At 55.7% G+C, this 27,881-nt stretch overlaps 10 protein-coding genes across 10 annotated transcripts; 5 read left to right on the top strand and 5 right to left on the bottom strand.

Moving 5' to 3' along the window:
• Nucleotides 1–84: 84 nt before the first annotated feature.
• Nucleotides 85–3,673, top strand: BKA78DRAFT_333542 (putative DNA damage repair protein Mus42; the record flags this gene model as incomplete). Its single annotated transcript, XM_066890097.1, has 2 exons — nucleotides 85–139; nucleotides 192–3,673. 2 exons carry the CDS (start codon nucleotides 85–87, stop codon nucleotides 3,671–3,673), a joined length of 3,537 nt encoding a protein of 1,178 aa, XP_066739677.1.
• A 437-nt stretch (nucleotides 3,674–4,110) lies between these two features.
• BKA78DRAFT_40022 (uncharacterized protein) lies at nucleotides 4,111–5,306 on the top strand. The gene is made up of 3 exons (XM_066893123.1): nucleotides 4,111–4,419; nucleotides 4,503–4,664; nucleotides 4,799–5,306. Exons 1-3 carry the CDS (start codon nucleotides 4,332–4,334, stop codon nucleotides 5,098–5,100), a joined length of 552 nt encoding a protein of 183 aa, XP_066739676.1. The 5' UTR covers nucleotides 4,111–4,331; the 3' UTR covers nucleotides 5,101–5,306.
• A 97-nt stretch (nucleotides 5,307–5,403) lies between these two features.
• BKA78DRAFT_356487 (uncharacterized protein) lies at nucleotides 5,404–8,260 on the top strand (the record flags this gene model as incomplete). The annotated part of the gene is made up of 2 exons (XM_066892067.1): nucleotides 5,404–5,494; nucleotides 5,637–8,260. 2 exons carry the CDS (start codon nucleotides 5,404–5,406, stop codon nucleotides 8,258–8,260), a joined length of 2,715 nt encoding a protein of 904 aa, XP_066739675.1.
• A 282-nt stretch (nucleotides 8,261–8,542) lies between these two features.
• On the bottom strand, nucleotides 8,543–11,201 carry BKA78DRAFT_40012 (major facilitator superfamily domain-containing protein). Its single transcript, XM_066893122.1, has 7 exons — nucleotides 10,630–11,201; nucleotides 10,504–10,552; nucleotides 10,366–10,425; nucleotides 10,083–10,279; nucleotides 9,860–9,969; nucleotides 9,515–9,770; nucleotides 8,543–9,433 (listed from the first exon to the last, which is right to left on the bottom strand). The coding sequence occupies exons 1-7, from the start codon at nucleotides 11,091–11,093 to the stop codon at nucleotides 8,788–8,790; spliced, it is 1,782 nt and encodes a 593-aa protein (XP_066739674.1). The 5' UTR covers nucleotides 11,094–11,201; the 3' UTR covers nucleotides 8,543–8,787.
• A 516-nt stretch (nucleotides 11,202–11,717) lies between these two features.
• Nucleotides 11,718–12,549, bottom strand: BKA78DRAFT_40010 (uncharacterized protein). The gene has a single exon (XM_066893121.1). The coding sequence runs from the start codon at nucleotides 12,342–12,344 to the stop codon at nucleotides 11,883–11,885; it is 462 nt and encodes a 153-aa protein (XP_066739673.1). The 5' UTR covers nucleotides 12,345–12,549; the 3' UTR covers nucleotides 11,718–11,882.
• Nucleotides 12,550–15,046: 2,497 nt separating this feature from the next.
• Nucleotides 15,047–16,433, bottom strand: BKA78DRAFT_361584 (uncharacterized protein). The gene has a single exon (XM_066892444.1). It carries the CDS (start codon nucleotides 16,294–16,296, stop codon nucleotides 15,262–15,264), a length of 1,035 nt encoding a protein of 344 aa, XP_066739672.1. The 5' UTR covers nucleotides 16,297–16,433; the 3' UTR covers nucleotides 15,047–15,261.
• Nucleotides 16,434–20,550: 4,117 nt separating this feature from the next.
• BKA78DRAFT_361582 (uncharacterized protein) lies at nucleotides 20,551–21,395 on the top strand (the record flags this gene model as incomplete). Its single annotated transcript, XM_066892443.1, has 1 exon — nucleotides 20,551–21,395. The coding sequence occupies exon 1, from the start codon at nucleotides 20,871–20,873 to the stop codon at nucleotides 21,393–21,395; it is 525 nt and encodes a 174-aa protein (XP_066739671.1). The 5' UTR covers nucleotides 20,551–20,870.
• Nucleotides 21,396–22,372: 977 nt separating this feature from the next.
• On the bottom strand, nucleotides 22,373–23,130 carry BKA78DRAFT_39988 (uncharacterized protein). Its single transcript, XM_066893119.1, has one exon. It carries the CDS (start codon nucleotides 22,896–22,898, stop codon nucleotides 22,509–22,511), a length of 390 nt encoding a protein of 129 aa, XP_066739670.1. The 5' UTR covers nucleotides 22,899–23,130; the 3' UTR covers nucleotides 22,373–22,508.
• BKA78DRAFT_39987 (uncharacterized protein) lies at nucleotides 23,131–24,177 on the top strand. Its single transcript, XM_066893118.1, has one exon. The coding sequence runs from the start codon at nucleotides 23,364–23,366 to the stop codon at nucleotides 24,042–24,044; it is 681 nt and encodes a 226-aa protein (XP_066739669.1). The 5' UTR covers nucleotides 23,131–23,363; the 3' UTR covers nucleotides 24,045–24,177.
• Nucleotides 24,178–24,798: 621 nt separating this feature from the next.
• On the bottom strand, nucleotides 24,799–27,223 carry BKA78DRAFT_239065 (rab-GTPase-TBC domain-containing protein; the record flags this gene model as incomplete). Its single annotated transcript, XM_066883895.1, has 3 exons — nucleotides 24,799–25,131; nucleotides 25,184–26,505; nucleotides 26,623–27,223. Coding segments are annotated over 3 exons (2,256 nt in total), but the record flags the coding sequence as incomplete, so codon positions are not given.
• Between the last annotated feature and the right edge of the window lie 658 nt (nucleotides 27,224–27,881).

The following is a 27,881-nucleotide window of genomic DNA, read 5'->3' as shown; positions in this document are numbered from 1 at the left end:
GAGTCGCGTCGTCCTCTGAACCACATTCAAGACACCATGTCGCACTCGCTGGCTCTCTCAACAACAACATCATGAGGATCAACCATGGGATCGCGCCTCGAGAGCAACTCGAATGCTGTGCGCAAGCGCATCGAGAACCGTACGTCCCCGCACCCAGCTTGCATTTCTTTATCTGACGTCGCGTTTTGCAGACACCTTCGACAACGAGGAAGGCGACGAGTATGAAGCCTCCAAATTCGGCGGCTTTGGCGATTACTTCCGACGCAAAAAGATAAAACTTCAAAACCTCGATGTCGAGCTGCGCGCACAGTCGACCGATAACCCGCCCATATTCCGAGGCGTTGTGGCGCACGTCAACGGATACACCCAGCCATCCCTAAATGACTTGCACAAGCTCATAGTGAGCCATGGTGGAGGCTTCATGCAATACCTGGATGGCAAGACAACCGTGACTCACATTATCGCCAGCAGCTTGACCCCAAAAAAGGCCGTCGAGTTCCGCAGGTACCGCATCGTCAAACCGGCTTGGGTGGTCGACAGTGTGCAAGCTGGAAAGCTTCTACCGTGGGACAACTACCGCGTTGTTGACGAGGGCGCGGGACAAAAAATCCTCGGCTTCGAAAATGGCAAGGTCGTCAATCAAACCAACACACCCCGCAGAGGTTACCGGGACCAGACGGACGCCAGCTGGTACACGAGCCAACTTAGACAAGAGGGGAGTACGCCCAGAAGCTCCTACCGTCCACCTTTCCTTTCTCAAACGCTGCCATCGCCATCAGCGCGTGATGAGATTGGTGATATTCCTCCTTCCCACCAACCGGAACCTGAACTCAACAATCCCAATTTCGGACAGGATGAGGAAGTGTGGCCGGCTGAGCAGTCGCTCATTACCCCTCCGAAAAGCGGGCCTGCTCTGCCAGAGCAGCCAGATGATGCTCGGGGCGTCAAAAGAACAGCTGATGAGCAGGGAGACTCGCCGTCGAAACGGAAAAAGATGACCGCCGAAGAGCACAACGCTATCCTCCTTTCAGATCCTAAAATGTGGAAATCGACAGTCGTCAACCCTGAATTTCTGGAACAGTATTATAGAGAATCGCGCCTTCATCATCTTTCGACGTGGAAAGCAGACCTCAAGTCGCAACTCCAGACCATGGCGGCGGAAAAGTCTTCTTCGCAAAAAGCAAAACAAAAACGGGTCCCCGGTACGCGGCGATACGTGCTCCACGTGGATTTTGACAGCTTCTTCGCTGCTGTTTCGTTGAAGAAATGTCCACAGTACAAGGAATTGCCTGCCGTGGTTGCCCATGGTGGTGGTAGCGGCTCTGAGATTGCCAGCTGCAATTATCCTGCCCGGAAGTTTGGAATCAAAAACGGCATGTGGATGAAGCGAGCACAAGACCTGTGTCCAGATCTCAAGGTGTTGCCATATGATTTTCAAGCCTACGAGGAAGCGAGTCGAGCATTTTATGAGGCCATTCTGGCAACCGGAGGCGTCGTGCAAAGCGTTAGCATTGACGAAGCCCTTGTTGATGTCTCGATCCAATGCATTGCTGTGGGCGGCTCGGATGGCAAAAAGGTATCAGAGAGTAGCATCTACCGCGAACAAAGAGAGGCCGACAAAATTGCTCAATCTTTGCGCGACGAAGTCAAAAGTAGAACGGAATGCGCAGTTTCTGTGGGAATTGGGCCGAACATCCTTTGCGCCAAGCTTGCTTTACGCAAGGCCAAACCAGCTGGACAATATCAAATCAAACCTGAGGATGTCCAGGATTTCATTGGTGAACTAGAGGTCACGAACCTACCTGGAGTTGCCTACAGTATCGGCAACAGGCTTGAAGAGATTGGCATCAAATATGTCAAAGACATTCGATCTGTCACCAGAGAGCGCTTGATATCCACCCTGGGGCCAAAGACTGGCGAGAAGATCTGGGATTACTCTCGAGGGATCGACCGTACAGAAGTAGGAGACCAAGTGATACGCAAATCTGTCTCGGCAGAAGTCAATTGGGGCGTCAGATTCGCAAACCATGAACAAGCTGATGAATTCATACACAACTTGTCGGGCGAATTGCACCGGCGCCTGGCAAAGGAAAATGTCAAAGGACGTCAACTAACAATGAAAATCATGAAGCGATCTCCTGATGCTCCCATGGACCCTCCCAAGCATCTTGGACATGGCAAATGTGATACTTTCAACAAGAGCGTGGCCCTTGGAGTCGCTACTTGTGCAAAAGAAGTCATTGCGAAAGAGTCCCTATCGATTCTGAAAAGCTTTGGTTTCTCTCCTGGCGAACTACGGGGGATTGGTCTCCAAATGACCAAATTGGAGCCTCTGAAGGGTGCCGGAGAGATTGAGAGCAGCCAACGTCGCCTGCAATTCAAGGTCTCGGAGCCAGCCAAAGCTGCTTCCCAAAAGGAGCCGGACGACCCTATTCAGGATGACATTGTCACACCAAAGAAGCCCAAGGCGCGTCCCGATGGACCGCACTTTGGTTCTTTCCAACTCAACTCTGATAGTCCAAGCCGCAAGCCATTAAACACTCTTGGGACTCAATTCCTCCTGCCTACGCAAGCTGATCCACAGGTTTTGGAGGAACTCCCGCGAGACATTCGAGACAAACTGGCTAAACACACAAAGTTACCTCCGTCAGTTCAGGATGTCCCGATCGAAACGGTGGAAAAGGCATCGGGTCGCTTGGGCGAGGACCCTTTCGTCGACATTAAAGGAATTCCACCGGGAACCATCTTGCCCAATGAATCGCAGCTTGACCCCGAAACCCTTTCAGCTCTGCCTCCCGATGTTCGCGCAGAAGCTCTTGCCTTTTACCGCCAGTCTCCAGGGTCGCCTGAACCAAGGCAGGCCAAGGCCCGGCAGCGCGACCAGGCTGTTCTCCCGCAATCTCCTCGAAAGAGCCGTACTGTCAATCCCGCAAAGAAGCCTGCTCCCGTCGCATATCCAGGTCTCCGCAAGCGCGGGCGTCCGCCAAAGGCCGCCACTCTTGCGGCGGCCGCTGCAGCGGCAAGTCACCCAACGCTCACGCAGTCCAACTTTATTGCTACCAAGCTGGCGCGTAGAGCTCAAAGCAACGACCTTTCAACGACAGAGACGGACGGCGATGCTGCAGACACGGAGTCCGAAGGCGATACGGAGATTGCGGCCGACTTCTTGGACGCCTTGCCCGACGATATTCGCCGCGAGGTCTTGGAAGAGCAACGCCGTGCTCGACTCAGGAAGAAAGGTGGTCTGGGTCTTAACGCGCCGAAGAAGACGGCATCAACAGGGAATGGTGGAAGAGGATCAGGACCCCAAGCTTTACCACCAGGTCAGAGAACTCTCCGACTGCCTCCTCGTCCGCCGCGTCCAACCTTCACCACGAGAAAGCTGTGGCTGCCAGAGGATCTAAAGGAAGCTGTCAGAGAGTGGATTCGGGAATTCCATGACGAGGGCCCGTATCGCGAGGACGTCGAGGCTTTAGGTGCGTATTTGCAAAAAGTCGTCGGCGAGGAAAGAGACATGAACAAGGCAGTGAGCCTGGTGAAATGGCTTGTATGGATTGTCGGCGAGGAGGAGCTCCAGGCACAGTCCAAGTGGGATCAGGCACTAAACACGGTCAAGACCATGGTGCAGGAGGCTGTTTCTTCGCGTGGATTGGGAGCTGTCAGTTTCGAGTAGGCTGTATGGAAGCTTTTGATGCATAATATGTGTCGTCCAGGCCGTTCCCTCGGTTCGGTCTCGACGGGTCGGCCTGACGGGAGGCGGAGTGTCGGGCTGTAACTCGCACCGTAGCTCCGTCTTGGTTGAGCACCATTGACGTATCTACGACTTTGCCGACCTCAGCAAATTTGCGCCTACTGCGGGGAAGCATAATCATTATTGGGTTGTGACGGGTTATCTCAGTAGGATCTGGCCCCAGGGCTGCGCGCAGTTGCGTCATGGCGAAGATCAAAAGCTTCTGTTGTTTATCCCTTTGACCTGAACGACGTCGAGCATCCGCGCCAATCAGCGCTTCTGACAGCCGCGGCAGACAACTCACCCACCTCCGCTGGGCTGAAAGCGGAACCAGCTGCCTAGCTCAGGTACCTCGAAGCTCGCCCGCCCGCCTAGCCCCCAATGCCATCACCTGATGATTGCTGACAAGCCAGGGAGAGCGAGCTTTCCAGGTGGTATATTAGAGGCCGTCGCCGTTTGTGGTGGCTTGATTGTCCTACCTCACTTCCATCGCCGCGAGACACACAAGACGCCTCACGTTGCCATTGTCGTACTCGAAATCTGAGCTCGCGCGCCTCTTTACATCCTCGACCGATATTTGAGAACTTCCGCTCCGCCCAACATGTCGTTCCTCGCGCAAGACTGGGACAATGCGCCCCTCATCCGCACCGCCCAAGTTGTGGGCATTTCGAGCGCCTTCATGATTGCCGGTAAGCTATGATATGGCATGTGCTTGTCTCGAATCCGAGATAAGTTGGAGGGAAGAAAGAAATCATCTGACAGCGTCTTCCAGGCGGCTCCGGCTTCATCAGTTACGGCGCAGCCCCGTCGTACAAGCGCCTACCGGCGCCTCTCATGGCCAAGCAATGGCAACTCAACTACGAAGCTGGAAAAGCCGCAGCGCCGCTGTTCGCTCTCGCGAGCGGCGTGTCTTTCGCGTACCTGATCGCGCAGCGTGAGTTTTTGTCTTTCTTTTCCTACATACCGTGGCATGCAATTTGCGCGCGCTGGCGCAAGACCACGCCATTCAATTCCCTTACCGCAGACATCATCCTCCTCATCATCAAATACTGACCTTCCCTCCCTCAGACGCCAAATCTTCCGCGCCGTCGCGCACACTGTACCTCTACACGCTGGCGGGCGTGATCGTGCCGGCCATTGTGCCCTACACGAAGATCGTCATGATGAAGCTGAACGACCGCCTACATGCCAAGGTCACGGAGCTGGCGGGCGCGCAGCCGGGCGATGGTGCGTTCGAAGAGAAGGGCGTGCCGCAGGACGAGACGGTCGGTTCGATGGTCGAGAAGTGGAGGCGGCTGAATGCGGTGCGTGCGATTGCTGGATATATTGGTGGTATCGCGGGGTTGATTGCGCTTGTGTGGAGGGATTAGGAGTTTGCTTGCGATTTGGAGAGCGATGTCGACAGGTATTTATGTTAGAGAGGAATATCAAGCGCAGAAAGAATATCTACATGGAGTAGCTTGTCTTGTTGCCTGAGGATTCAAAATTCGGCCACCATTTCTTGGAGCAAGCGGGGCGGAAATGCCAAGGCGGAAGGGGTCAAGGGTGTCCCCACAACCGTCAACCCGCCGCTAAAACTCAGCAGACGCCCGAAAGCCACCACTGTTGACCTACCTGGCGACGTCCAAAACCAACACCAACGAGGCTGCTGGCGGTGCTTGTCACCGCAAGACATGGGCCAGGGTTCCTCACAGCTTGACAACGAAGCGCTAACCGCCCCCGACGCCCTCGAAGCTGCCACCATGAGCGGCACGTCTGCCCAAGGTGAGTGCGCGCAACAGCTCCCTGCGCGAGACGCGCGCCGACAGCGAGCGACTCCAACAAAAGTTATCGCGCCTCGCTTAGAACGCTGCGTGCTCGCTGTTTTGTTTCTCGACTTAGCGCTGACCACCCGTGATCTGCACAGAAGACGATGTGGCCGCATCGAGCCAATTAGCCGCCGAGGAATCGCGTTCCAACCATCGCTCGAAAAATAAGGACAAGAAGAAAAAGAGCTCCAAGAGAACAAGTGACAGCTCCATCTGGGACGAGCCCTCCAATCCTTTCACCAATGGCCGCGCCAAAAATGTCCAGACGCCTAAGAATGGGACTGCCGAGTCCGAGTCCAAGGTCACAAGTGCCCTGCGGGCTGCCGCTGCAGAGGCCAAAGAAGAGCGCAGGAAACAGAAGCAAGCCGCCAAGGCTGCGCAGGAGGAGGAGCCTGCTGAGGTTGAGGAAGACAAGCCCAGCAAAAAACGCAAGCGTAAATCAAAGGATGTCGCGGACGTGGACGCCAAAACGGAGACTGAATCTGCTGTTGCGGACAATGCGCAAACTCTCGGTCGCCCTGAGAATGATGAGACGTCTGTCAAGAAGCTCAAGAACTGCAAGCGCTTGAGCAAGTCTGGTCCTTTGCCTACGCCTGTGAAGGAGACTCCAATTCCCCTGCCTACCGCCCCACCCAAATCTCCTGAACTTGCAAAGGTTCAGTCACCTGGCAAAAGTAAAAAGAAGGCACGGGGTGTAGAGGCAAACGAGCAGCCGGACAAGCAAAGGGATGCCTCTCCAGGAGCCAATGAAGCCAAGGTCAACGGAGTTGACGATTCCGCTGTCAAGAAGCTGAAGAAGCACAAGAAAGATCGCAAGGAGAAGAAGGAGAAGAAGTCCCGGCATAGCGACACTCAATCCCAAGTGCCTGGCGCTCAGGAAATTCCGCCCGCCGCCATTGAAAACACCGCGCCTCCAATGGCCTCGAACCGGCTGCCTGCAGCTGATGACCTCATGATTGACCCGGCCCTCCTGCCTCAGACAGGAGCACAGGAGGAGCAACCTGTCGTTGCACCGAGCGAGGAGCAGACCGCTTCTAAAAAGTCCAAGAAGTCCAAGGCCTCGCGACGTACCGAAAAGGCCAAGGCGCAGGAGGACGAGGAGACTGAGCCCAAACCAGCTAAGTCTACCGCCAGCGAGAGACCAACAAACTCTCTGTTTGACCGTTCTGATGCACATGAAAGAACGGGTCAGGTCGCGTACATCGAGCACCAGAAAAAGAAGGAGAAGCGCAAAAGACAGTCTGAGCAGGCGGAGCATGCGGCCACCGATGGATCGCAAGTCGAGCAAACTCAGGAGTCTCGACCAAAGAAGCGCAAGACCAAGGCCAATGGGACCGCGGATGCAGAAGGCGAATTGAACTCCAAGGGCGAGAAGAAGGGCACGTTTGGAGACTCGGACGACTTTCCTTCCTCTGGACCATACACGAAGAAGGAGATTGAAACGCTGGGCAAGGCAATTGAAAGCTACCGCGACTTTTCAGACCTGACGCAGCGCCAAGTCAACGACATTGTCCAAGCGGGTGTCTTTGCCGAAGTCCATGGCAAGTCCTGCAAAGGCTTTTGGGATGAGATTTGTCCGTGCCTGCCGAACCGCTGGTCTCGGGAGACAATCATCAAGTTTGTGCGTCGCAAATGGCACAACTATGAGAAGCGAGGCAAATGGGACCCGGAGGAGGATGAGACGCTCAGAGAAGCCTACGCCCGATACCCAGGCCAGTGGACGAACATTGGCAGCGAACTCGGACGCTTCCCTGATGACTGCAGAGACCGTTGGCGCAACTACCTCTCTTGCTCCGAGACCATGTCTACCAAGCGCTGGCACGACAGCGAAGTCAACGAGCTCCTCAACATTGTCCAGGACTGCCTCAACACCCTCTTGGAGCGGCTGCCCGAAGACCAGCAGCAACGCTGGCGTGAAGAGCTGCAGTGCACCGAGCCTCGGAAGATCTGGATGCCAAAGGAGATCCAGAACCTCGTGCGGAAGATGCCCATCTGTATGGACGCACTGCGTGCCGCCTTTTCGACCAAGCACCCACGCAACAGTGGCCAGAAGCGCGCAACCGACAGACGGCGCGGCTCGAGCGACACTGATAGCTCCGTGGTCATCAACTGGGATCTTGTGTCGGAGAAGATGGGCAAGAAGCGAAGCCGCTTGCAGATCATGAGCAAGTGGAAGGCTCTCGAGAACATGTACACGGGCGAGCTCAAGGACTCATTCTTCACCGAAGCCAACCACTGGCGCGTCGAAAACGGCCAAAAGTGGGCCGAGCACATGCTGCCGGGCGACAAGTACAACATCATCAAGGCCATGCAGGACCTGGGGCTCACCAACGAAGAGCGCATCGTGTGGAACTCGGTCGCCTATCACGACCTCGTCAAGCTGCGCTGGGCCCACCAGGCAAAGATGACATTCCTGATCATGAAGGGCTTGGTGCCCAAGCAGGACAGCCTGCCCAAGACGCTCGACGCCCTCAAGAGGTACTTTGAGAAGCACCACAAGGATGACCTCGACAAGCATTGGGAGTCCAAGCCCTCGCGCAGGACGTCCAAGGGCGCGACGCTGAGCCGCGATGCGAGCGAGACGGCTGCTGCGACCAACGGCAATGGCAATGGCAACGGCGCTACAGAGCTCAAGGTCAGGGGCGGCGCCAAGTATCCAAAGCCCACCAAGAGCGCCGCGTACATTTCGAATGAGGATGACGGGGATGATGGTGCGAAGTGAACCGCAGAGTGGAGTATCGGTGGCTAATCGCAACGTCTACGGAGCATACGTTCGAGGAGCATTTGTGGGTGCTGTGTCCGTGTGGAGAAAAGGAGAGCTCATACACGCACGGCGCATGAGCGCTAGGAATCATTGGGCGGTGCTTCCTTTCACCAGGCAGAAAAAAGCAGTACCTTTCTCATAGCGGACATGGCGTCATCGCCCTTGAGGGCTGAATGAGAACATTCAAGGCTCAATCCCAGCCCAGTATTTGATCATGTAAGCTCGTGACAGTTCATCACATTGCTCACTGCGCTAAGATGGCATGCAAAGTGTTTTCATTCTGTGCCTCCCCAACTCCGTCTACATACCGAAAAGAGCAATTTGTACGCTGATGCCCAGTGTAGAGAGTATGTGTGCAGTGCTAATGCAAAGACGAAGCCACGCATGCTTGGTAAATGCAACCCTCCAATGCGCTTCCTTTCTCTCCGTCTTGAGCGAATGTTTTCCAAAGCCAAACACAGACCCATCACCAACCCAAGCCCCCCCTAATCCTCACGACCCCTTGCCCCATTTGCACCCCCTCCCCCCTTCTTCCCCAACTTCTTGATGTCGCCCTCGCTCTTGGCCGGCAGCCACCGGATCGCGACTGCAAAGCCCGCCGCGATGAGCACGAAGACGACCCAAACAAGGTACCCGCCCAGCAAATGGCCGCGCACGCCGACAGCATAGAAGCTGGCAAACGCCGCCGGCGCAAACGCCCTAATCCCACTCCCCAGCGACAGCGCAACCGCATTGAGGGTGCCCAGCGTCGCAGGGCTCGGGCTGATGTCGTTGAGCGTGAGGGTCGAGCAGGTATACGCCATGGCGACGCCGCTGCCGACGACGCCGTTTGCGATGGCGACGGTCCAAAAGGCGCGTACGTAGTGCAGCCGCAGCAGCACGCTGGCGAGCGGGTAGGCGACGAACATGGCCGGCCACGCCAGCGCGCAGCCCCGGAAGACGGCGCCTGTGCTGTAGCGCCGCTGCAGCGGCGGGAACACCAGCAGCACCCACAGCGTCTGCGAGATGCCCAGCAGCGCCATGTACAGCGAGATTTGCACCGGCGAGAAGCCGTAGCCGCCCAGCTCGGGCCGCGTGAAGAGGAAGACGGGCAGCACGGCGGTGAAGGACAGCGCGAGTATCATGGTCCAGCTTGTAGGTAGGGCATTGGTGTTAGTTGGGATCGGAGGGGGGGAATAAGGGGGTCAGTCGGCTTCCATGGTGCAGGCTTACAAGTACAGCATCAGAACGGTCCCCACGCCCGGCGCGCGCAGCACCTCCCACGTCGACATGGGCTTCGCTTCATTGGTGGCACCGCCGGCCGTCTTGCGCTTGAGCGTCTCCTTTGTGAAGAACGCATTCGCCAGCAACGCCGTCCACGCGATGCCGCCAATCACGAAGCCGGGCAGGCTGTACGGGTACTCTCGCAGGAAGCGGCTGTTTCCGAATAGCGACGGGAGTTGGTCCGCCGGGTTCGTCAGGGCGCCGCCTAAGTCTGGTGAGTTTGACTGTCCTTCCCCGATCGACGTTGGATGGTTGGAGGAGGTGTTGGCGAGGGAGTGGGAGTGTAATACGCACCAATCAGCGGACCCAGCATGATGCCGATGTTGCTGGACGTGCTGAACCAGCTGAACGCCCGCGCTTGCGTCTTTGGCGTCGACATTTCCGATATCATGGCTCGCACCGTCCTGAAAGACCGCCAACAAGTCAGAAGTCTGCATCCATGCGTCCCCCTCTGCAGCTTGGAATGGAAGTGGAAATTGGTGTTCTTCGGGGTTCTCATGGAAAATTCAAAACTCACACAATGACGCCGCCAAAGACGCCCGCCATGCACCGAAACAAGACCATCTGCCAAAACGACTTTGCCATGCCGAAGATGGATATCGACAGCGCGATGCCCGTCATGGAGAAGAGCAGCACGGGTTTGCGCCCCACGCGGTCCGCCGCCCGGCCCCACGGGATCATGACGAGCATCTGAGTAAAGGAGAAGAGCGATTCCTGGCGACGATGACGGATGATCAGTACTGCGATGCTCTTTGGGCAGCAAGGCTTGCTTGGAACTGGCTGGGCTGGGAGGAACTTACGATGAGGCCGGAGTAGAAGCCCAAGTCTTCTTCTTTGACGTCGCCCGTGTCCATGATCATCTAAGCAGAGTTGAAGGTCAGTAGAGGTGTGCTACGATGAGTTCCACTCTGCCGTTGGTCATCAAAAGACGCACGCACCTTGTTGATAAAGGGGAAGATGCAGAAGAAGGCAATGGGCTCGACAAATCTAACGACAACCATCACATCAGCATCTAGCCTTTCGAACGACGAGGGTCCAGAAAACGGAGAGAGTATTTCACGCACCGCGCATAGCACACCAGAAACAGCTGTCCTGTCGGCAAGGGTCTATCGTCGTCGTCGTCGTCGCTGTCGTCATCATCCTCTTCCTCCACCGCCGCCCGTCTCTTTTGCGTCTCGGTCTGTGCCTCGCTTTTGCTGCCGCTGCCCAATCCCCCATAGCCCACCAAGGACTGTCCGTTGCCTCCCACTGCCAGCGGCGCGTCGCCAGCCGTCTCGACGGCAACCGCAGCGGCCGCGGCAGTCGCCGTTCCGCCTCCTTGGAGCAGTAGCGGCGTGCTCTCGTCCGGGTCGTCGTCGCGGTGGTGGTTGTCGCTTTTGGACGAAACGGACGACGAGGGTTTAGAAGACGCGGACGATGACTTGAACGACGACGCAGAAGCAGAAGCAGAAGGCTGCTGCTGCTGCTGTCCAGCCGTCGTCGCCTCCGTCGTTGGCGGCGCGGCCGCCGTTCTGCGAAACCAGGCCATGGCGGAAGAAGCGGTGGTTATGAGGAGGTATCGCGCGCGCGAGAGAGCAATGGAATGTGCAAAACGAGATGTACCAAAGGTGGGACGATTTTTAATTGCTCAGCAGAGTAGAAGAGAGTTTTCGAGTCATCAATAGCCTCGCGTCGCTTGCTCACTCTCACAAAAATTGATGCACAACAGCCAGCAGCAAGCCACCCCAAACAAAGCCACTGTCAGTCAGTCAGACAGGACCGCGCATGCAGCAGCCGCGGACGCAGACGCAGCAGCAGACGAAGAAGAAGAAGAACAAGAAGAAAGTGCGGTGAAAGCGGCGATGCTGTGGTGAGGGAGCCGAGCGATTAAAAAAGAGTAAGCGAACAAATGGAGAAGAGGACGAAAGAAGGAATCAGGGTCCGGCGGAGACCGGGAAGGATTGGGGATGACTGTGTCTGGTTGGCCCAAGGGCTCGCAGGCCAGCATGCGCGGTAAAAAAGCTTGACAGCTGCAGTAGTGTGGTGGGCGGGCAACCACTGCGTGGAAGAAGCGACACCGGGGCAGCGACGGCGCACAGACTAATCGGGTGGGACGGCAGCAAACTAGAAAATGAAAGGTAGAAGAGCGGAGAGGAAGAGGAGAGAGAATTGGAACAATAGTAGGAGTGGCTTTGTGGTTGTTGGAGAGTGAACGGTGATGGAGACGCCAAGGTGGAGAAAGGCGAGAGATAGGCAAAGGTGAGGACTGGACGAGGCTGAAGGAATGGTGCCAAAAGCACGAGGAAAAAAGAAAAGAAACCTAAGGACGCGATGACGTTCAGCCCTCGGGCTCTGATGTGCTTGTCTGGACCCTGATGGCCACTACTGTGCCTCCTCTGACTGTTCTCTTAACCCGATTCATGCCATTGGTTGAACCACTGTCTCGGAGATGGCTGATAAGATTGCTCATATTCCGCTCCATCACCGCTTCTTGCTCGCAAAAATGGTTGTTTTTACCTCTCTTGCGATCAACTTGTCGTTCTCTCATAAGAGTCTCAAGCTTTGCCAATCGCGACTGATAGAGTGGTTTTTGCAATGAGATACAATGGCCGGTCTGACACCGGCGCATGCGTCGCCGAATCTCCCCTTTGCAGTCTAGCATGCTCGCTACAATGATTAGTCTGAAAGATGGATAGGCATACCAAGCGCAACCATTCGCCTTCGAGCGCTCGCAGGATGCTAAAGTAGAAAGAACACCTCGGCTCGGAAACTCCGTGCTCCTATCAGGCACCGAGGGCATCACGAGCCCAGCGACATTCAAACCCAAAGACTGGCAAAAAGAAACGAAAGAGGACGTAGTCTCTCTTTCCCCGAACAGCAAAATCCCTACCTCGACCGCGTGACGCGCCAAGCTAGCCGGCAGGCAAAATTAAGGCATCACCCGCCAGATGATTGGCGACTTGGCCGGAGCGATTCGCAGCGGGGGTTAGTCGTAGTTCGAGGAAGGACGCAGGAGGAAAAGGACAGCAGCCTGTCAAAAGGCTTGAATTTTTGTCGATATTTCAAATAGAGTTGGCACACGCGGCATGACACGCCAACGGGACGTCGTCTATGCGTAGGGGGGATTGTGGAAATCTTATACCCGTTCTTTGCCTGTGGAGCGTTGGAGCGAAGACCCTTGTACCACCGGTCGGCGTTGCCGTAAGGCTGCTAGCTACATCCCGGATGCTGTCGAGATGGGCTAGAGGGCTTGAGTTTTTCTTGGCTACCTAATCGTGTTGTTGGCAGGAACCGAGATTTGACATCGAGCACCTCGTGAAGTCTGCGTATTTGCGCTTTTTTGTCGATTGTACTCATCGCTCTTCTGAGGGCCGATTGGAAAAATGCAATGGCAGAGAGAGTCATTGCTCGACTTTCGATAATTTTCCGTGGCATTGATGCGGTTCATCCCGTCAAGGTAGGCTCGAAATTACCGACTAGAAGCATAACCCGCCATGCCATTTTGCATGACAAAAAAGAAGGCGTTCGTTGCACGCTGGCCGGCATTGACTTCAGAGCTTCGGTATATTATTAGCATGTCAAATGATGATGATTGAATCGGTGCACGGCGAAAAGGGCAACAGAGTTGATCGGAGCTGGCGCCGCCGGTCTCTTATATGATGTCATGGCCCATTCACCCGCGAACGCAAGGTCTGGTCAGGAGATTGTCAATAAAGTCTTCGACAAGATGGGATTCCGCGCACTTACCAAGAGCAGACCACATGGCCAGCGGCATCTTAGGTTTCGGATCGAATCTTGTGAGACTCGCTGACGTGGCTTTCACTCGGCAAGCCATGATGGTGACAAGCTTCAGAGAGGAAAGTATTGGGTAGTGTCGGTAGGTTTTCCTAGACCCTTCCGACCTCTTGACATCTCTATTTGACTTGCTAAGGGGGTTGAACGGGTAGATACAGGAACTTGTAGTAGAAGGCGGCCATTTGGAATGTGCAAACGAAAATGCCTCAGCTGTGTACTCTGCTGTACAAGCAACGGAGAAGGCTTACAACGCTCAGTAGATTGCTCGTCAATGTCTGTTTGATGAATGGAAAAAGATGAATCGAAGCCGAGAAAGATAAGCAGCGGCAAAATGCAGAGAGGCTGACTCCAAAAACGCGAATGAGAAAGCAGCTGACTGTGATGTCTAGAATCGGACGGCTTACGCCAATGCAAGAAGCAGAATTTTGGTTCAGAGAGCTTACGCCGGGAAGGATGACCTGTCTCGGGTCACTAGGCAGACAAGCGCCAGGTAAATGCAGCCAATACCAAGGTGTCAACCAAAGAGGAAGAAGCAAAGAGCCACCGGCAAGCCAAGATAGGATGCAGATACGACCAAGGACGAGCGAACGTTGACCCGGGCAAGGCCACGCAAGCCTCCGTGGGCTTTTCGGGTGCACCTCGCGTTTCCGGAGAAAATCCAAGGATCTCCGCCTGGGGACCCGGAGCATCACGACGACGTCCACGGCCAAGAAAACGAGAACGCACTTCGGAGCATCGCCTTGAAAGTGGTGAAGATTCGTCCACGAGCCGGCGTGCGTGGTCGATTATGCAAGAGTAAGACCAGCCGTGGCGGTGAGAGCGCAGAAAGGCCAAAGCGACTGCCGGCGGGGTAGAGTCTAGGGTTGGTGTGAGAGAGGCTCAAGCAGCAGCAGCGTCATGTAGCAAAAGGAGCCGCGTATGTAGGTAGCGCCATGGGAAAGGTAAATGCCGAGGTCCGGGCATCAGACGTAGGAGAAAGGAGCAAAACTGCCGTTGTTGGTGAAGCAAAGTCCAGCGCGAGCCATAGAGCCTTGATGGTGGGGGCCATAAACGTCCGCAGAGTACTGGGCGACGGAAAACGCCACCGCAAGTGTGGAGAACTTGTATACCTCTGAAACGCAACTTGCAGAGCGAGAAGTTGTAGGAGGAAGTGTGGAGTCTTGGCGCACAGTCGAGACAATCTCGCTTCGAGCTCAGTGGTCAGTCGCCGTCTCTTGCGGTCGCAGAACGCAAATCTCCTCGGCAGCGAGAACCACAACCATCGCTCCAGGTCTAGCGCCCCAAGCGTCCACTAGCACCCTCAAGCCAAACAACCGCGCGTGAGCGGGAGGCGCAATCCTTCTCGTGGCAATCCTGAGGCTCCGTGCACGCTTGAAGAACCGCTTCGCCCGGCTACCTAGCGCCTGTTTCCCGTTTGGGGGTTCCGGGTCTTGATCTTTGCGGCACAAGCCCTGATGAACGCAGTTCTCGCTGAGCCAATGGCATTCTTTCCATACCGGGTCCTTCAAAACCGGGGCGAGGTACATCATCCCCAGGCCGGGGCGGAGCCGGTAGAGGTTGTTGCTGCATGAGTTGCGCGTGCGGCACTGGCTCATGGGCTAAAACATCACGGCTTGGTCGATGGTCGGCGAGTCGGCTCGATTCAGCGCCGGTGAGTGTACCAGCCCGACCTCTGCCCGCCTGATGAGGCTGTTCCGTCGCCGTCACACGTGTAGATTGATCGCTCCGTGTCCGCGCGTGACCCTTGCGTCCTGGTGTGGAAGTAGTTGATCCAGATACGTGCGAGAAAGAAGGCGACGTAAATTGCGGCGCAGAGCTCGGCGCGGGAGGCGCTTGATGTGCACCCTGCGCCTTCCGTTTCTTCGGGGAGCTCGTATAGTCTACAACCGCGTTCGTAAGCTGTCAGACGGTCTGGACGCTTCCTACTTTTGGTGTTTACCTGAGGGGGTCGCGGGAGGATTCGTACCGGAGCCTGATTGCGTGGTTGGAGGGACCCAATGGTGGAAGTAGATGGACGGAGAAGACGTTTGCGGTTCCTGTTGCTGAGATTGCTGTATGGTGCTGAGATTGACTGGAGCTGCAGGAGGAGGTTGGATTTGCATCTCGTTTGTCGTCAAACGCGGTAATTGAGAGTGAGGTGGTAGTTTGGGACCGCTCGGATAGCCTTGCATGGCTCTTGCTCTGCTCGCTGGAGACATGCTACCTGGCGTGTAAGGTGCTGATGCCGAGAAAGGTCCACTGGGTTGCGCTGGTCCACCAACGGCTTGGCCTGGTAACGACGGTGGACCTGGAACCGCTGGTGGCGCTTGGCCAAAGACGCCTGACTGTGCTGGGGTGATCAATCTCTGTTCTCTTCGCAGGTCCGGGGAGCCTTGAGCCTGGGCGACGACTTGTTGCTGCTGAGACTGAAGCTGGGCCACATAGTGCTGTAGCCAGTCCAGATTTGCGTTGGCGACACCAGCACCACCGATTCCGGCAAAGATCATGGGGACGAGATGAGGAGGAACACCACCCTGAATCGACTCGCGGAGCATTGACTGTTCAACTTTTCTTTGCTCCAAGCGCAGGCTCTCTTGGCGCGTCTTCTCTTCCTCTTGCCTTCTCCTGTCTTCCTCGGCCTTTGCGGCCAGCCAATTCCGCATCGACTCTTCAGCGCCTTGCCATTGGGAGGGTGGAGCTGGCATCTGATTCAAAGATGCCGGCATTGGAGGAGGTGGAGGAGGTGGTGGCCGGCTGGGATCCGGGAGGGTCATGGCCGCCGGCGGCGGAAGACCACGATGAGAAGAGCTCATCGCTGGACGTGGACTGGCCGGCAGTGATGAAGGGAGCGGACTGAGACCGCGGGTCACCTTTGGTGAATGAGATGCGGTCCGTGGGTAAGGCTTCGGCGCCGTGTAATCATGGAGATGTTTGTAATCAAAGTCCGATCTGGTCGGGGCGGAAAGAGTGAGTAACATGAGGGTCAGAGCGTGCGGTCAACGACGGACATTGGAGAAGAGAAGCCAAAGAGAGGTGTGCATGAACGACAGGCGGTTTGGGAAAGGCGGCAACTTGGGATGGTAAAGTAAATGGACGAGGGAGCTTTACCTTAAGAAGAAGCAAGCTTGAAGGGAGCAAAGGTGCTCCAGAGCCCCAAGCGTGCAGAATCAGGCGGCGGGCCAGAAAAATGCTTGCAAGGTACCTGGTACAGAAGCAACAGTCCCGGCCGGCTGGAAAATACGATTCGCCTGCCGCATAAGGCTAACGGGCGGAAGTTGCAGGCCAGGATCAGGACGCTGGCTGCAACGGCGATCCAGCCGCGCAGAGGGCCGGAGATCAGCGAGTATCTATGTAGACGTGGTGGTTGTCGTGGCGCTGGTGCAGGTGAGCTCACGCGCCCGCCGCTGCTCCGACGCTGTTTTTGAGCTGGCAGACTGACAGCCGCGCAATCTCGCTTTGATGCTCATTCATCATTACTCCCAGGGCCGGGGTATCTTGCCCGTGGCGCGGGGCGGGGAGACGGGCGGACGGGATAGTAGTACTCAGCAGTAGTTTCTCAGTCTCTCTTGTCGAGCGCGAGGGCACGTATTGGATCACGGCAGCAGTGCCGGTACAGCGCAATGGATCAGGGTCCCGATGTACCAGGGGCGTTGACGGCGCCAGAGCACACTGCCCGTCTGCCACCCGGACGACGCCCACTGTGGCGGCGTGGTCCTGAGGGACCATTTCTTTCATAATCACTTGCTTGGGCTCGACTCACTCTTCTGGGCTGCACGAGCAATTAAGGACCCGCCCCGCCGCTGCGACTGCCACCTCTACCCGAAACCAGCACCTGGAGATGGCCGGGCATGTTTTGGTGGGCTTCTTGTCCCTCCCCCGCTGTAGCACCAAGGACGAGTTGCTGAGAGGACGCTCGCGAGATGTTGAACTGGAGAGAGATCGACGCAGCCAGCGGGCAATCGACAAGGCCCGGCGATCGTCCCGCAGCGAGTTGCGGTGCCATGGTTGCGCATCGCTGACAGTGTCGTAGTCTTGCTGCGACTCCGCGTGCGTTTTGTCTCGCGTGAGAGGGCGCAGCCAGCTCCTCGTGCTCCAGGCTCGTCTCTCGCGAACGTGCCAGCCCGGTGCGGTAGTGCCCCGCAGCGGCGGCTCCTTCGACCTGTTTTCCACAGCCCCACGCGCCATCCTGAACATACAGATACATGTCCGCTTTGGGTTCTGCCCGTTCGCAAGTGAAACACCGTGGCGTCCCGATCAGGCGATTAGATCTGACGTATCGGGATCTAGACGTTCTCATGCGATGCCAACCAGTGGCACGGTGATGCAGTTGTAGAATCGACCCCGGGTGCCATTTTGCTAACATGCCCAAGAGTCAGCCAGCTGTTAGACACACGGCCAATGTCATGCAGTCGCACGTCGACCAATCGGGCGGCTCTGTGGAACAGTTTCCTTCTTTTCCTCAGCATGGCGAGTCAGCTCCCGGGCGGAGTAGACGAATGGTTCGACGTATTTCGTGCTTCAAGATACGACAAGGGCGGAGGACTCGAAACCTTGCCTGCGGCGTCCTGCAAGCTACGGAATGCCTGCTTGGGCATGCACGACGGCAAGACCCATGGTCAGAAACGGCACAAACGCTCCAATTTCAATCCTTCCGCTGCCTCTTTGGGCAAGGCTTCCATGTCGCGACGAGCACCTGGTCGGCCTGGTTAATTTCGAGCAGGGCGGCAACTGCGCATGTCAACCACTCAGATGAGTGGAATTTTGAACAGAAAAAAAAGTTCCCGTCATTCTGTTCCGAAGTAATTAAAAATGCCATGATTTCTTTGAGCTCGACGGCATACTGTTAAAAGCCCCCGGCATCACTGTTCAGTCCAACGAGCGGTGGGACTGATTCGCATTTGAGCAATTGATAGCCAGACTTAGCTTCAGTTTGGGAGACAGCAGGGCATAGGGCGGCTCGCGTGGGGCAGCTCGAGATCCGGAGTATTGGTTGCGAGTGGGATCCAGCCGGGGCGATACAAAAGCCAGGGAGGAGTGCCGATGCAGAACGTGTCGAGAAGTGTGGAAAAAAAGAAAAAGTGTTGGGTGCGGATGGACTTTTCGTGCATGCCGGTCAGGGTGAGACGCGGAGAAGATTATGTGCTGCCCTGCAAGCCACTCGGTGAACAAACCACTGCTTCCGCGCGAGGGCTATGAAACCACCTCAAAGCGCGGCGAGTCTTTCGTCTCGTTTCTTTTGATTGTTGTTGCCATGAGCAGCGGCGGCTCTCTCCGTGTCGATGGCGAAGACAACGTAGCGAGCAGGGCGATGTTTGATGTCCATGAGTAGCGACGCAAACTCATTCAAGGGGCCACGGCGGCGGTCATGGGCAGGGCCGGCGCGCGCGCCACGACGCATCAATGCCGTAAGGTGCCGGTTAGGCGATTTGTCGCGAGAGAGGATACATGTGCCGGTGGCTGATGGAGAGGCGGACGTCCGAGAGCTAAGTCGGTGGGTTCAGTGGTGAGTGATGGGTGGACGGTGGGAGGCGACGTCACTGTGTGGTCCACCAAGGCCGGCAGCGTCTTGGCAGGGTCCGGCCGGGAAACTCGTCTCCGACCGTCGACTCCTCCTCCTCCACTTCACGAACATCTCACAGCCCTCAGCCTCCCCCGACCTCCGGTTCCGCCGCATAAATCCTCGTACCAGCATGCTCAACCCAGTTCCGGCTCTGCAGCCAGCCGCCAGACAAACATGACGACTTCTGAAGTTGTAGGGCTGCAAGAGCACGGACGTTGGGCCGACCCATCCATGTCCGCATATCCGCTCACCATCAGGGCTTAATTCTGTTTTGGGTCAATGGTCTGTCATCAGTCTTTTTTGATGCCGCAGCAACCCAACTCGACTCTGTCGCCCTGCGCCCGTTCTCGTATCCGTCATCGACTGCGCCGTGGCGCTCGCGCTACGACATGTATTCGAAGCTGAATGTGGAATGACACAGCGTCGGCACATGGAAGTACCATGAGCCAGAACCAAAACTGACTTCTTCTTCACGCTAAGTGAGATTGCTTGGCTGTCAGCTCCATTGCTCGATATGACTGGGTGTATCCACGTCTGGTGCGCGGCTCACCCTCCAAACACAAACCTGGCACACTCGTCAGCCTCCTGAATGCGTCATCCATCTTTGTCAGTATATGCTGTGTGAGCATTGCACACTTTGCTCCAGCATAACATCAGGCAAGTTCCAGAAATCAAGATCCCGCTGCCCTTGCCCAAGTCCAGTCCCGCAGTCATCCTTGGCAACTTCGTCCCAGTACTCAAGGTAGAACCTTGTTGCATCACTTGCATATTTTATCACTTTGGCAAATGTGCTAAGACTATTTGTATCTTGACATTGACCTTGTTGGTAGCATGAACCTTTGACGCCGTCTTTCAGTCTTTGACAATTCTTGTGATGCATTTATCATCCAGCACCTACGTTGCCAACTTGCGACGACGCGTCCATCAAACAGATTCCAACAAGTCGGCTCCGTCGCGAGACTTTCGGCTCCTTCCCGCCAAACTAACCTCGTTCAGTCTCGCCGCAACTTTGAGAGTCAGGAATCGACAGGCAATCAAAAAAATACCAGTCGGACGGTCAAGTTGCCGCTCCGAGTACTGGTCGCACTCCTCTGCTTCGGCGACAACATTTCGACCAACCAGCACCACTGTTTCCAGCCTTTGTTTACCTTGAGCAGATCGACGACATTTCTCATTTCACTTCCCCGCTCTGCTTCGGAGGTTATGCCACTGGCAAAGGGCATCAAACCTTGCAGTGTTGCCCTAGCTGTTGACAATTACAAGCATTCTCCGCACCTTACCTTGAAGCCCGCGTCAACCCCTCATGCAAGCCAGGGCCTCGACCAGTTCGACATGACACCTTCCGTCTGATATTCTCCCAACTGGGCAATCAGACACGGCTTCCCGCCAGGATGGTCGCATCGTCGAGCGGACGCCGCCGATAGGGCTGACTAAATGTGCGTAACGCGCCTGTGCGATACTTTACCAGGCCGCGCCGCTCAGGTACCCGCAGTGCTCCCGTCCAGCTACCCAATTTTAGGACAGCGGGGCCTAAGCCAATGTTAGGCACCTCCTTATGCATGTGCTTTTTTGCTCTGGGTACCTGAGCGTCCTTCCGCCGCCCGCGGCAAGGTAGCCACCCCAGTGGGACCGCGGGGTTCGCAAGACGTCAGTGGTTAAAGTTTAACTGCGGGTTCAAGCGCGGGCACGCTGAATGTCATGCGGCGGGCATTCAGTCAAAAAAACGGAGCGTTGAAGCCACAATACTCAGAAATGAGCCTACCGAGTCTTCAGTCTCTCGAGCTTAAACCGGGTACGTATTGTGGCGTTGCAATGTCGTGTGGTTTCCGCGTCGACCTGCTGAATTTACTGTTTTAATATCGCCAGCGCTGGCAAGATTCCTGGTACCCGGTCTTGACGAGCATTCGAATCCGATACCGACCCCGCAGCTGTTTACTCTTTCTGACGCCCTCTGTCGTTTCTGGCCTCACTTATGAACAGCATAGACCATATATGTTCATGAATGTCCTCGACCCGAGTACATGTGTCGTCCGCCACCACTGTTCAGGGCCGCTGAATCAAGTCGACTTGAAGCCTTCAACTTTAGGCGGTGCGATTGACGCTTACCACCTGTTGCCTAGCCAAGACGCAAAACAAACATTTTCTGAGGCGACTTCTGTTGACAATCTGTCAGGGCATCCACTTGGCATCGGCATCGCCGTCCTCTGCATGCACGCTCTCGACGGTGTTCCTGCTTCTCCCGACCTGTTCCTGCATATCGGAAATGTGCTTCGAACGAAGAGTGAACAAGCCGAGGAGATTCGAAAAGGGTACATGACTGCTACCTCGGGACTTTTCTCTCAACTTGTCACGATACGCGCTCGACCAGTACGCCCGCGCCATCCAATTGATCCGACTGAACCACCTCGACAACATCAATTTTACTTGTGCAAACGCAATCATCATGCGGTGAAAGAAAAAGTTTCTGGTCCTACTGAGATCGCCTACCATGTTCGCGATGAAAAGAGTTGCCCCTGAAAGAATACCCTTCACGCAAAAGCATCGTGCTTCGGATGAGAGCTTCAACGACAAAACCATCCGAGGTCGAGTCGGCTTCTGAATAATGCGTAACTGTGTTGCGCTGCGCTGCCTGTTGGTCCCGCGGCCAATAACACTGCTCTGCTCCACCAACCTTGACGACAGTGATAGGTACCTAGAAGTAGCCACCGGCTACTCTATTCAATCAACCACATTGCCCTCAATCAGACTATGTCACTTCGCCCATCGAACAGGCAGGTCACCCAATGGAGAACAATACTTCCTCCCGGAAATATCAGCAAATAGCTCCTCTCCCTCACAGTACCCTCTCCTCTGTCCCAGAACAACAAACCGACTAAACTCGCGAATATTCCTCGAAAACTTGCCCCCTCGCACCAAACCAACGATTAGACAGTCGCAGAGGCACACCACCTTGCACTAGCAAAGGGGCAGCTATCCCTGGATCAGAACCCAGCGAACTCGATATGCACCACGCTTACGGACAACGTTCGGTCGCAATCCCTCGTATAGAACGCTCCTCATCCAAAAGAGCCAATGGAGACAGGTTTTACACGCGCATTGGCTTGCAATGCTCCAGAATGATGTACATCTCCACGAGAAGATGAGCTTACAGTGAGCAAAATTCACAGTCGGTGACGTGCGTCTTCTTCCTCTGCATCCCAAACGGGCACGACGTGCTAGGTTGCTGCATCGAGGCCTCCCAAGAGACGGACGGGTGGTGCCTGAAAAGCCGCTGTCTTGATATCAGAGTTGATTTGGGGAGACGGGGATGCATGGAGAAAGAACGCGCCATACCATGGTACTGTCCAAGGCAAGATATGTGGGCTACGATCATGTACTGGTACCATTACCAATGACCAGTCCGGACTGGTTCTGATGCCAGCACGCCCTCACACCAGAGCCTCACTCATGGCCGCCGACGACACCTGGCCACACGCCACTCCCTCCCAAACTCTGCATCCCCAAAAGCTCACTCACGTTTGTGTCAGAATCGCCACTGCTTCCCTCGCTTCCACGTTCGTCTTTTGGAACTGGTGCCGTCAATTGTTGTCAATGTGCAGATCTTCCCCTCTCCACTGGTAATATACTCACTTATTTCCCGTTCCTTCCTTCAAAGGCAATTGCATACATGTAGACACAAGTCTTGAGATATTCGACGTCGAACCAGCACGCCCGACTGACTGACTGGCCGCACCGTGGCATGACAGATAGATGTAGTACTAATTGCCTGCAACTCATTGCATTTGCGCGCGCTGGCTGAAAAGGGGGGGGATTATTGATTACTATTACTATGTACACAATGGGGGCTAAAATGTCAAAATAGCAAGCAACGCACAAAACAGTAGAACCACACAGCAGCAGCAGCAGCAACAGCAACAACAGCAATAACAACAACAAAACTCCAACACACCCAAGCAAGCAAGCAAGCAAGCAAGCAAATTCAAAATGCAAAACCAAATAGACAGGCATAGGTATCATCATTCACCATACCTTGCCTATCAACCGCAACCGCAACCGCAACCGCACACCACGGACAAAAAGCCAGACAGATAGATGGAGACGAGGTGGAACAACAAAAGAAGACCGCCCAGACCACCCAGACCGCCGGCCCACCAACCAAACACGATACACTTGCTTTCTTCCTTGCCCAGGGGTATATGTTGTTGTTGATGATGATGATGATGATGTCAATGTTGATTCCGTTCCATTCCTTTCTTTTTCTCCGCTGCCTTTGGTCTGCCTTGCTCTCGTCCCCCACCCGAAAACCAAGGAAAAAGGGAAACGAGGCCGCATGTCTGCATCGATCCATCTATCGGTCCCCTGCTTGCCGGCCCCCCCAGCACCATGTGACCACACCATGCCATGACATGAGCGAGAGCGAGAGATCTAGATTTTTGAACATCTGTACCTATCCTCCTCCTCCGTCTCCGAGTGGATTGGTTGGTTATGTTGTGTGGCTTTCTGCCACCCACCACCGTGCGCCGCCGCCGCTGCCGACTGACATTTTGCTGGAGTAAAAAACGACTAGGGAAAAGGAAAAAAGGAAATGCAAAGAGGCGAAGGAAGGAGTTATTAAGCGAGAGTATTGTTGATGAGTGGATGCAGTTTTTGGTGCTGCGCGCAAGAAACGACGAACGCAAAGCAAAAAAAGACAGAAAGCAAAACAGAAAGAAGAAAAAGGGCAACACGAAAGCCGGTCTAGTGGGTATACGTCGAAGAAGTAGAGCAAAAATGAGGAGAGCGCCAGACCGAGCCAAAGCCGTGCCGTGCCGTAGCCAGTTGGAGGGCGCAAGAATTAGTATCGCAATAACGAAAGAAAAACAGATGCAACTGAACGAGCGAAGAAATACTAAACTGAAAAGAAAAAGAGACCATGGCAAAACAAACAAAAGACAGGAGCCGCCGCGGGTGAGCGGCACATCTAACAGGACCAAGGGAAATATTCTGAAGCGAGGGAGTAGTGGTTGCAAAATGAATCGAAAAGACAAGAGCAGCAATTGCAAAAGGAAACAAAGGGACGCATATCCTCACCACAAACACATCCGCGGCGTACCGTACTATCGTTCATACGACACGCGGGCGGCCACCGTCGTTCATTTGCGCAGAGACATGTTGGTCCTCACATAGGGTAGCACGTGGCGGGCGAGCATGCGCGCCATTTCGCGTGGCAGTTGGCAACCAACTCAGAAGCGTAGACATGGCGTGGCTAGATCGTGAGCGCGCTTTGCAAAACGAAGCACACCTTTCGCTGCGTCATGTGGCGTGGCACGCGCTGGTCGTGTTGGGAGTGAGTGAGAGGGTTCGGTCAGCTCCGCCTGAGAGCGCCCCGGACCACAGTCCCTCCTCTTCCGGTGTTGCCGTGAGACATTCAGCAAGTGTCGTCCTGCGCAAATTATGACTCGGCCCCCATGTCTAGGTGCCACTGACGAAAAAATGGGTTCCAAAAGAAGAAAGTCAGGGAAAAAGAAATGCAAAAGGTGGCCCCCTTTTTCTCGTCTTAGAGCCACGTTGTTCCACAGCCCCCTGAATAGGCAGGTGGAAGGTCTCTTGTACAATTGGAGGCTTGGAGAGTGAGAAAATCGAGTGTGCCACTTTGCGGCGTCTATCCAAGCTCTTGGTCACCGACTCATCAGCTCGATGCTTCACGCCCGGGCTGGCACAGAACAAAACAAGCTTATCCAGCGACCGATGTAGGCAAAGGAGGGGGTGGTGCCGCGGATGATGTTCTAGCCGACGAGGGCCTTGCGGTCATTGGCCTGTTGGCAGGGACAGCCGAAGATGGCCTCGCAGTCGCAGGTCTTGCCGTGGAAGGCCTCGTGAGATTGGCAAGTGCGAACCCAAGCTTGTGCTCGTTTGCGCGAGAGGCTGACTCCGCCTTGGCCCTCTTCTTGCGCGCCTTCCACTCGGCCTTGGCGACGCGCATCAGGAGATCCTCATCCTTGACCGGAACCCAGCTCGTGAGCGTCTTCATGGCGTTTTCGAAGTCAGAATCCACGATGATGTCACGCGTGGCATCAATGAGTGCAGCACTGGTCGCGTGAAGAACGTCCATGTCGGCGTGGAAGCTGTTTCCTGGGTCGTTGGCGTTGGAAACGTCGCCAAGGAGCATAAACACGTCCCAAACTCGTAGCTGAGCAGGAAAAGGGAGTGAGTAGTTGAAAAGGGTCAGGTACCACCGGGTTCCGTACGCCGTCGTGTGGATGCCATGTTCCTCCTGTTGTCGCGATTAGCGGCATCCTCAATAAATGGGGATGAGAGTGTCTCACCAACTTCTGGGCAACTTCACCACCGCGGAGCCAATCCTTCTCAAAATCATTCAAAGCCTCCATCAGCCCTTCAAATCCAGACTCGTAAAGTCGGCCAAGACCTCGCAACGTCCACATGCGGACCATCATGATAAAGCATCTCTCCTCGTCGTAATAGCAGAGAAGCGTTGCGCAGAGAGCCGCCATACCCTGAACATATCCCGTCTCTGGAAAATAAATGGCCATGGCGTGCAGAACGCGGAACATGAGCCTCTGGCCGCCCCGGTAGCGCCGTCGGAACATGATGTGATGGCTAATGGTCCGTGGCACATCAACGTCGATTTGCATGTCGTCGGCGCAGTCTTCCTCCTGAAGCTCGTAGTAGCTTTCAATGAGCTCCTCGTCTGTCGCCTGTCCCGGGGTGTTCTTTGCGCTTGCAGAGAGAAACGCGTGCCATGCCGTCGACCGCCACCTGTCCGGAATGCCTTTCCATGTCCGCTCAATCAACTTGGGGTGCTTGGTGTCGAATTCAAACATCATACCACCCCCAATGGTTGACCTACCCACCATTCTGCCCATTTTGCGCCACTTTTCTTCCCGCTGCCATTCTTTGCGCTTCATTCTGGCTGCACTCCGTCCGCTCTCGTCCTGTTCGGCGATGGAAGCAAGTCCGGGCGGAAGGGTCAGCATGTCACTGGCTTCATCGACAAGCTTGCGTTCGCGGTTGTGGGGGAGTCTGTTGGCTGCGAGGCGAAACGGATTGGCGCGCATGGACGCGGTAGTCTTGGCCGTCATGATAGATTCCGGTGGCCGCAATGATCGATTCGACGAGAAGCGTTTGCTGAATGTAGTCCGGGAAGACCTGGCGAATGAGGGTGTTCTGCGCAAGGTGCGTTTTCTTCTAGGGGAGTCCGTGGCAAGCTGCAGTTGCGTAGACACTCGTTGAAGTTTTGGCGCTTCAAACGTAACCAACGAATCACGCTGGTCGGGGGAGGCAACCTTTTTCGGGACGATGAAGCCGTAGCGATCCACCTCTTGTCCCTCAATATCCTCCCAGTCCTCAATGCCGCCAGCAGCTTCGTGTGGTTCTTTTGAAATGGCACTCTTAGGCCTAATGCTGCTCACAACACTAAATGCGCGAGTCGCATCGCCATTGCGCGATTTGGCAATGCTGAGGGCGTCTCCGTCTCGAGCTGTCGGGAGAGGACTCTCCTCGACAATTGAATCCTCCGTCCTGCCAACAGGCTGGTCCATGACCCATTCCGCAGCTCTTTCGTCGCCATATTCGTACATGGATCTGACCTTTTTGGACAGCATTGTCTCGTCGGCTGAGAGCGCGCGGGCTCCCGAGAAATCCCTCCGAGCAGTCAAGTTCCTTGGTCTAGTGTACGATGCAGCCGACGAGGTTGGTACCGAGGACGGTGGTTGGGTAGCAGTGTCGGTTCTGGGGCTGACTGGACTCGGCAGCTGGGCAGGCGGTCCCGATAATGGCGACGCGGGCTCTGACGGCGCATTTCGTTGGAGCTGAGTACCCCTCTCGGATGCGCCCTGTTCAACCTCCTTCTTCGTGTCTTGATGATGATCATCCCCCTGGCCAAGCTGTCGCGTGCCATCAAGTGATCCCTCCATGGACTCCTTGGTGGTGCTATTTTGGTCCCTCATTCTTTTTCCGTTTAAAAGAAGGGTTCCTCGTTTTGAAAACTGGATCCGATTGTCCGCTAGCTCGTCGAATCCGCCGGTTGGAATGTCGGTCTCGATACTGTGGCAGCGACTGTGGCTTCGCGACGTATGGACATTGCTGGCCGTGGAGGAGCTGCGCGATTCGTCTTCTTGGACAACAATGGTGGGCAGGCTCGGTACTCGCGGGCGACTGACGTCACAGTCGTCGGCGGGCCTCACGGTAGAGGCAGCAAAGCCTGAGTCGCGCTTGGCGGTGTTGTCGACCAGGGTGGAGTTGCGCGGGCTGAATGGCGCAGACGTGGGAGCTGGCGAGGCGCGACGACGCGAGGGGACCCAGGAGCGCGACGAGGAGGGACGCTTTGGAGGAGATGTGGGAGGGGAGGGCAGGTCGGTGTTGTTCTGGTTTGCAAGGTGCGCGAGCGACATGGAAGCGGGCGGCTGGGCGTGAGGAGCGGCCCCATTTTCCATGGCGGCGCGGGCCTTGGGCGTGATGAAACACGATTGATTGATAGATTGCGGGGGGAGGTGGGCGTCGGGTGAGGTTCCGGAGCGCTTTGTCTAGTTGGCGGACGGGGTGGAGCGCGGATGCAGGTGTAGATGTAGGGTTTGAGCAATGACAGCAGGCAGCATGGTGTTGGAGGAGGTGGATGGATAGGGGGCCGGCCGGGTTGAAGTCTGGCTGCAGTGGTATAGGTAGAGGCTGGAGAGGGTCTGAGTGGGTCGTGAACTCGGAGATTGGCCTGAGCAACCGCTTCCCTGCCACGCCAACCAACGCCAGCGGACAGAGGCGCTTAGACGGAACAAAAAAAGTTACCCCAGCCTGCTCAGCTTGCACGCTTGTCAAACGGCCGGCTTCAAATCGTCTGATGGGGCGCTGCCGGCACTCAATGCATTCCATCATGACAGGCTGACAGTGACAGCTGACCCTGTTCTCCCAAGGGCCTTGCGCAAGTGCCCCTGGCAGAAGACAGATCAGATCTACACCAATTTACGAATTGCCCCCGCCAGCGACTGGACGGCGCAGCGACGGCAAGAAAGC

This window comes from Phyllosticta capitalensis (genome assembly GCF_038381095.1).
Source record: "Phyllosticta capitalensis strain CBS 128856 chromosome Unknown BKA78scaffold_11, whole genome shotgun sequence".
Taxonomy (NCBI): Eukaryota; Fungi; Ascomycota; class Dothideomycetes; order Botryosphaeriales; family Phyllostictaceae; genus Phyllosticta; species Phyllosticta capitalensis.
Note: the sequence above shows the minus strand (reverse complement) of the source record. Positions and strands in the feature narration are given on the sequence as shown.

What these genes read in the sequence shown, in the direction of transcription:
- BKA78DRAFT_40022 (XM_066893123.1), top strand. Translation starts at nt 4,332, where the DNA reads ATGTCGTTCCTCGCGCAAGACTGGGACAATGCGCCCCTCATCCGCACC. An exon ending in GAGCGCCTTCATGATTGCCG is followed by an intron (nt 4,420 to 4,502) that starts GTAAGCTATGAT and finishes AGCGTCTTCCAG; the next exon opens with GCGGCTCCGGCTTCATCAGT. An exon ending in CGCGTACCTGATCGCGCAGC is followed by an intron (nt 4,665 to 4,798) that starts GTGAGTTTTTGT and finishes TCCCTCCCTCAG; the next exon opens with ACGCCAAATCTTCCGCGCCG.
- BKA78DRAFT_40012 (XM_066893122.1), bottom strand. Translation starts at nt 11,093, where the DNA reads ATGGCCTGGTTTCGCAGAACGGCGGCCGCGCCGCCAACGACGGAGGCG. An exon ending in TCTTCCCCTTTATCAACAAG is followed by an intron (nt 10,426 to 10,503) that starts GTGCGTGCGTCT and finishes AACTCTGCTTAG; the next exon opens with ATGATCATGGACACGGGCGA. An exon ending in ACCGTTCTGATGCTGTACTT is followed by an intron (nt 9,434 to 9,514) that starts GTAAGCCTGCAC and finishes CCTACCTACAAG; the next exon opens with CTGGACCATGATACTCGCGC.
- BKA78DRAFT_40010 (XM_066893121.1), bottom strand. Translation starts at nt 12,344, where the DNA reads ATGCCCTCGGTGCCTGATAGGAGCACGGAGTTTCCGAGCCGAGGTGTT.
- BKA78DRAFT_361584 (XM_066892444.1), bottom strand. Translation starts at nt 16,296, where the DNA reads ATGTTACTCACTCTTTCCGCCCCGACCAGATCGGACTTTGATTACAAA.
- BKA78DRAFT_39988 (XM_066893119.1), bottom strand. Translation starts at nt 22,898, where the DNA reads ATGATGATACCTATGCCTGTCTATTTGGTTTTGCATTTTGAATTTGCT.
- BKA78DRAFT_39987 (XM_066893118.1), top strand. Translation starts at nt 23,364, where the DNA reads ATGTTGTGTGGCTTTCTGCCACCCACCACCGTGCGCCGCCGCCGCTGC.